The 7692-nt window shown below is 43.8% G+C and overlaps 1 protein-coding gene across 1 annotated transcript; it reads left to right on the top strand.

Annotated features, from left to right (window-relative positions):
- The first annotated feature begins 473 nt into the window (after window positions 1-473).
- Window positions 474-7112, top strand: LOC142768763 (uncharacterized). The gene is made up of 3 exons (XM_075870763.1): window positions 474-614; window positions 5810-6256; window positions 6714-7112. The coding sequence occupies exons 1-3, from the start codon at window positions 602-604 to the stop codon at window positions 6725-6727; spliced, it is 474 nt and encodes a 157-aa protein (XP_075726878.1). The 5' UTR covers window positions 474-601; the 3' UTR covers window positions 6728-7112.
- The last annotated feature ends 580 nt before the right edge of the window (window positions 7113-7692 follow it).

The following is a 7692-nucleotide window of genomic DNA, read 5'->3' as shown; positions in this document are numbered from 1 at the left end:
GGTCGTTGATTTTAGCGTGAACCACACTTCCAGTGTGAGACAATCTTCAGGAGCGTAGCAGGCCCGGGAAAGTCTCAAGTTCGACCCATCGCCATACGGGTGTAAAACATTCACAACTAAAGAAGAACCATCGTAGCTCCATTCAACTCTGCGCTCGGCGACTCCGAAAATCCGCTAGGGGCACCCTATGAAGCTCAAACTTTAAAGGGAAGAGAGCCACCATTTTTGCAAAAAGGTGCTCTTTTCTACAGAATTGAAGGTAACATTTCAATTCCGCATTGTGCGTAGAAATTCTTTTAACACTAAATTTGTTTAACGATCGCAGTACCTCATGGGAGTATTGTATGGCTATCGTTCTGCAATCGATTTTCTTATCGGTCACAAAGCGGAAAACATGCGCTGCTGCTGTTCCACGGGGGCTGCTGACGCGCATTTGCGCAGTTAGGTTTCACACGATGGTCGACGTAATCCTGAGCGTTCGGTTTCTTTCTGGCATTTCTTTATTCACTTCTGCAAGTCACCGCAGTTGCTGTAGGTATAGTCGCTTTACTGCTGCATTGTGCCGCAGGGACTGTCATACCGGTGAAGTTACGAAAGTGCCATGGGGATGCCAGGTACATTCTTTTTGCCTGTGCATGCATGTTTGTTAGTATTTGTTGATTATTTCACCCCTAGATATTGTTACCGCTGCCAGTGTTGTGTATTTGTATACTACCTACTTTTTCTGGCCCTGATTGTGTTCGAATGCTTACGCTTCTTTCGATATTCACTCCGCCGTGATTTATTTGTGACAAAAAAACCCACCTTCTTGTGTCCTCAGCTTGACCTAACTAGGTGAAGATGAAATAAAAAAGAAGAGGGGGGAGGGAGTGTTAAGCCTTGCTTGGCAAAAGAACGAGCTGTATTTCAAAGCTTTCACGGAAACACGTCATGCAGATTTTACAATTGTTTTCTATTGATATTTTCTACAAGCGAGACACGTATTCTAGTCGTTTTGCCTCTGAAGTGTAAGACATGCCGTTTGCAAACTCTCGATAATGGTACACGATAGTAATATTTTTCGCACTGGGGCATGACAGCTCGTTTGGTATCATTAGATATTGTTCTCCTTACTCACTCATGAATTGGTCTTACTGGTGCAAGCTGCCTTTCGATTTTATGTAAACTTCGTACGCACACGTACGATGTTCCGAGTGATGCTTTGGTGTACTACCTGTTGCATAGATGTGCTTGAAACAAGCTGGTGAAAGATATCGAGACACAAGTAGCCCTGCCTGAGCCCCGGTCTCTTTCGCCTACTTCTTTTTGAAAAAAGAGAGTGAAATAAAGGACCAGTCGAAGCATCTTCGTATGCGCAGACGCACCCGGTTTCAAATCAAATGGGCGGCCTTTTACTTTTTTTCTACTCAAAAACAACAAAAAAATAAAGGTAATTTTTCGCTTTATGTTTATTCAGCGCAATCTCTTGGGTGCCCTTGGTAGTTTCATGCGCTGCCACTGATTATTTTTCGCGGTGTTGTCAAGGCTACAATTTTCATTCCATAAATTGGTTCTTTATGCTATGACCGTAGTAAATCGCTTTTTCTTCAGGATTAATCCTACTTCGCGAACATTAGAGATTATTTTGGAACCTAGCAGCGAGGCCTCTAGCGATGCCGTTTGATTATTGAACGGCGCATGTGTAAATGGAGACGCGCTTCACCGATTGTCAGTTCTATCTATGGCCGACGCTCTGTTCACCGCTATCACTGTCAGTGTGTTGCTCTAATGTGACTTTTCATTTACTTGGCCACAACTTCTGTTATCTAAACAATTTCACCGAACCATACAGTCTGCTCCCTCCGTCCGTGTCACGATTTGTGACAACATACTTCGCCCTCGAGTACAGGACTGCGACACCATATGTACTATGCTGTCGTGGTGCTTTGGTTGATTAAAGTCGATGTGCATACACCAAGGGCACACTGGGAGTACATACGACGCAAAAAGAAATCACGCAGTTACCCATTGCCCCCATTTTTCTTCCTGAAGAATGGAGCAACGTGGTATTCACGCAGCAAATACTTATAAATGGAAACATGTGAGTCTGTCCTAGCTGTACACAAAATCAGCATGCAGCCAGAAAATGTTGGCGAGAGAGTCACCATCACGGCACAGCTCTGTCTCTTGAGACGAATGATAATCGTATACATGGTTCGTTTCACAGTGATTTTCCCTGAGAGCAACCTTCAGACAGTTATTCTTTCTTTTTTTCCTAATCTACCGTGGAGCATTCCATGGCGCAAAGACTGTCCAAGCTGTTAGTGAGAAAACCTGCACGTTCGCTGCACACTCGCGTGCTCAAACCTTGGTACATTGTGGCCGGTAGGCTGGGTGCGAGCGGCTGAGTTGTGTAGCGACTCTCGGACAGGGGCCTTGTTGCAGCACGCCACCTATCCAGGGCTCGCCTCCCAGTCAATGCACAAGGCCCATGACTTTGGCGTAGCTCGATTCTGAGAATTCTCCCGGCGTAGAGGAATCGCCTGAGAAGGGAGTTGGCGGAACTCTGGTCCACTATCTAGGGTTTCGTTCCTTGAGCACATGTGAACTTTCATGCGCAATACGCGCTGGTTTGACCGGCCTAATCAGAAATTACCACGATGAGAGGTTTTTTGTTCGGAACGAGTCTTCATAAGCACTCGTGTCAAGTCATGGGAAAAATAGGTACACTAAACTGGGCCTTCAAAATGATAAAGTCTCACCGTAAGTTGCAGCAGATATTTTTTATCTTCTCTTGCCAATCAATTGTATGTAGGCTCATAGCATTGACTTTCAGTATGCCGCATTTATTTCACGACAATTGAAATGAACGACACGACAGCGTCTGACAACCCATAAGAAGATAGTAGGGGGCTGCGCGTTGCCATCACTAAATACGACATTGAGACAACATGGGATCCGTCTCTTATTACGCGGTGAACGAAACAGCCAAACTATTGCACTAGTCACGCTTCTTTCTGTACCATCCCCACATGAAAAGCTTTCTCGCTTCCTCAAAATTAAGGTAGTTACTAAGGCTTGTAGAATTTTTAAATGCAAAGCATTTCTTAGCGGACTTCGGTGACTTTGAGCGTATCTATCTATCTATCTATCTATCTATCTATCTATCTATCTATCTATCTATCTATCTATCTATCTATCTATCTATCTATCTATCTATCTATCTATCTATCTATCTATCTATCTATCTATCTATCTATCTGTCTTTCTGTCTGTCTGTCTGTCTTGCTATATAGTCGCCTATGACTTCTAGCTCGGTCGTCTTGGTAATCGCATCAATACCAAAATTAGTATAGCATAATATGATGTAATGACAAGCATAAATGACCAGTAACAACATCAAAATCATTATATGCATGTCACAAATGTCATTTTTTACATTTCATGGTCTTGCTGTTCTTGCGGTAGTTTCGTTAACATGACATGTTTTCAAAACTGGTAATATATGACATGACTGCATAGCGAACATAAGTGACAGACCCTGACGAGGAAATCATGACATGCATCTCATGATTTTCATCTTATGACTAGTCATGGCTACACGCCATGCTCACGGTTCGCTCACGGTTGTGTCGCTAGCTTCACATATGCCAAATTTGGTATAACGAGACGTGAATAGATGACGAAAGGTACATAAATGGTGCAAATAGAATGAGCATGAGATATATGTTTTTTCGGAACATGACTACATGCCATGCTCATGATACGCCTGCGGCCGTTTCGCTAGCTCAACTTATACCAAATTTCGTATCAGGTGACGTGAATAGACGAAAGAGGAAAATGACTCGATTAAACATGATAATCTTGATATGCGTGTCATGTAAAACATAAATACATGCTACGTTCACAGCGTGCTCGCGGCCGTTTAGCTTATACTAACTACTTATATAACTAATATTAACAACTATACTACTTGAGCCTATACGTTTAGCTTATACTCCGCTTATACTAAATTTCGTATTACGCGACGGGAACAGAGGAAGAAGGTAATTGACACGTCCAAATTCGATATCAATGGCATGGAAGTCATGTACTGCACAATTTACGTCCACACAGTAATGTTGTGCTCCTTTAAAGGGAAATTATTACCTACCTCTTTGCGCTTCGCGTGTGTTGTTTTCCCACGGTGCGTGGGATCTGCGATTTTTTTTCTTTAATCCTATGCACAATCAGCCACTGAAGCCCCGCTGAGGAATCTCGATGGATAAAGCTCGTGTTCAGAAGCCCTGTACATTCAAACTGTTTTCCGCCCCTGGATATCGACAGGTCAAACGTGTCCCTAAAACTGTAAAAGAACAAGGAACTGGCAGGAGAAGAAAGTCGCATCACTTACGGATATTTTGCACTGAAAGTGCGTGACTAATGTATTTATACTCCCGGGGCTTTGTACACTTTAAAAGTAAGGAATGTCACGGTGGGACGCGCCGGCTGCACAAAAGAGGGGTTAGGGAAAGAGACAGTAGTCCGACCTGAGAGAAAGAGAAAAATCTTGGAATTCCAGCTGCAACATCCTGGCCGAACATTTCTGGCTGACCTGTGGATAAGTGACTGGGGCGAGAGTACCTGTGACGTCAAAAACACGTGTGCAGTTTTCGGTCGCAGGCCGGGTCGTCAAAAACGAAGTCAAATGGAATCGAGCAGTCAGACGTCGAACATGGACGGCACCCGAGAGACTCTGCAGCACACGCTAAGTTCTCCTATCGTAGCCCAGATAGGCCCTTCTAGTGAGTATTTGTGACTGTTCACTGTATAAATAGTTTTATTTTACATAATTTTTATTTTCTTGCATGCCCCTATTTGGAACGCCAAATGCTTTTGTTTGGCTTTATTTGTACACGTTGCTCTTTCTTGCTCAGAAGCACAAATTTTTATGATGAAAGGTACGTTTCAGGGCGTCTACACAATTGCGCAGTAAGGGTGTCGCAAGAATGGTTAGAACCCCTTAGTGTCGTGCTTGACTTCGCGGCCCTTTGCCAGCATTCCTCATAATCTTAATTGGCTTGGCCCATTTTAGTTCGAGAATACACTGTTTAACGACAGGTTTATCATCGCCGTATTCGGCTGTTACCATTTGTGTTTTACATCTTTGATAGCTAAATAAACGAACAGTGTTGCGGTAGACGCATGCGTACGAAAATGGCGGGGTTGGTGGATGTACGACATCTCGTGGCCTTACTCATGTCGCAACATAGCAAAAATCGCACCATATCCACGGAGTGAATGATGATGTGTGGGGCGAAGCGTCCTTCAGCCCGTCCATGCTTCCGTCCGTCCATTGGTTCTTGCTTCGATTCGTCCGCGCCACCATTCGTGCGTTCGTCTGTCTGTCCATACGTCCGCGCGTCTGTCCATCTGTCCGTCCATCATCTACTCTGCCAGTCCATGCATCCATCTATTGACCACTCCAAATACCACCGTTTCCCATCTAGCATCTCGGTGGCTACGTACCAATATGACGTAAGATGGACAAACCCACGCCTTAAGGAGCTTCATCCCTAAAAAACAAATTCCGGCTTAATCACCCAAGATGGCAACTCCGTCATGTTTTATGAATATATTCTGACATTTATAGCTATCCGCCAGAAATTATCAGATTACTACTAAATTTTTGTTCGTGAAGTCGTAGGAACGTTGCAGTCGTAGCAGGAAGCAGTTAGCTTGTGTCTTCGAGCTACAAATGACCCGATCACTGTATTCTCTTTCTCAATCTGAACCTTCTTCCTTATTGAAGAAAGTTTTTCAGTTAACATATATATGTGTTTGCTTCCAGTGGACAAAGACGCGAGTGTTCAAGACGTCAGCGTAATTGGGAATTTACGGGAAGCCACTCCTCAGAGAGCCAAGACGAGACACTCTGGCAAAATGTCTTTCCATGCACCCCATCATGACATCCGTCTTTCGACGAGCGATGAAGCACTCTCTTCTGAGCAGCTGCTCGGCCTTCGCGGCACCACCCTGGCGGACACAAGCTCAGAAGGAACTACGCGGACGCGGCGGCTTCCGAACAGATCGAGACTTGGTCGTCTGGCAAGACGTACGAGGCGGCGTCGAGGCAACGCGCATCCGCTGCTGTCTTCCAGGGTTGTGGCACACTTGATTCTGCTGAGGGCACGACTCCAAGCCGACCTTCACGAAAATCAAGCAATGCAAGCAGCCAACTCGGAGCGGCGGATACCCCAGAATGACACACCAATTGGCTCTATGGACATCATGATGGGTGCGCTCAAATAATTATTCTTTATAGCATGTTTTATCAAAACGTATAGTATAGTTACGGAAGTTTTGATTTTCATTGCTCATGTTCGTCATTATTACCACCTTTCGAAGAGTGTTCCCGTAGAGTATTGAAATTTTTCGCGCATGCACCACGTGGCTATTTCTACTCGTGTACTTACCTAGATGTATCGCCAGTAGTGCCCTACCGTTTTCAGGTGAACGGCTAACTATCCCGTTAATCGTTTTCACCATGGTATTAGAAATTCGATATACCCAAGATATCATTGCGTTAGAGGTGCTTCACCTATGTACATACGTAGAGAGACATAAAATGTTTCCTTGTTTTAGTTTACCTACGTGGGGATCTTTGAGTACGTTGAATACGACGGCCTCGTTATTGGTGATTTTTTGTGGAATTAAACGCAACTCTGTTCTCCTTTTCTTTTTGGTACGTAAAGGGCGTGCTCCTTGAAGAGAAAATCCGGTTGACTGATACAAATGAAATTTCGCTCATTGAAGAAGCTGAGACATGATTGTCTACCTGAAGATTAAAACCTGCTCAGACTACGTTGACTGATGAAGGTGAAACCCGGTTAACTACATCAAGATCAAAGCCCCACAGCTTGACCACAAGGATATTCTTCTTCGAGCTGTTTTCGCACAGAATTGCGCCAGCTTCACTTGTACTATTGTAGCATTTTACATCTAAATAATGTTATACTCAACCTACCCTCCTTTCCTCTTTTCTTTCTTTTTTGTAAACAAAGGAAGCACGCTTTTTGCCTCTCAAGGGGCAATTTTTTACTGGTACTTAAGAGAACGTAACCAATAAAATACAAGAGACTAAACAGTATGAACCAGCCCGGGTGTCTGTATATGCCTAATGTATTTATTCAGCCTGTTCCCGCAATGTGCTATTTGCAAAAATCTGCTAGGTAGCTCTACTGCAAGTTTCTGCTTCATCTAAAAGCTTGCGTACACAGTGTTTTTTTGTCACTGATTCTGTTTTCCAAGCTTCTTCATATTCCACCGACCAATATTGAAGGATTGGATATACAGGACTTGCCCTAATTCCAAACAGTTGCGTAGTAGGAAAGCTGCTTTCTCAGCGGCATATCTGAGAGTGCAACTTCGCCTAAGCAGCTTGACTAGCGATTAATAGAGATACGCATGAAACGGGCACTCGATGCTGTTATTGCTCCATTTGACTTAAACTGTGCCACAGATATGGGCCTTATTATGAATGAAATAGCACACTACTTGCTTTAAGAAATCATCTGAGGCGGTAAAGTTTCTATCTGCATTGGCTGCCATGCCATAGTGAGATAGAAATTGATGCATCTCTACTTAAGTGTGAAATGTCTTGATTTCTCTGTGTTCATTCAAATTCTTTTAGCTTGCACTTGATTGTCCTGCTTGCACGTGTCTTCTTAGAAT

The sequence above is a fragment of the Rhipicephalus microplus genome, chromosome 1 (assembly GCF_043290135.1).
Source record: "Rhipicephalus microplus isolate Deutch F79 chromosome 1, USDA_Rmic, whole genome shotgun sequence".
Lineage (NCBI taxonomy): Eukaryota > Metazoa > Arthropoda > Arachnida > Ixodida > Ixodidae > Rhipicephalus > Rhipicephalus microplus.
Note: the sequence above shows the minus strand (reverse complement) of the source record. Positions and strands in the feature narration are given on the sequence as shown.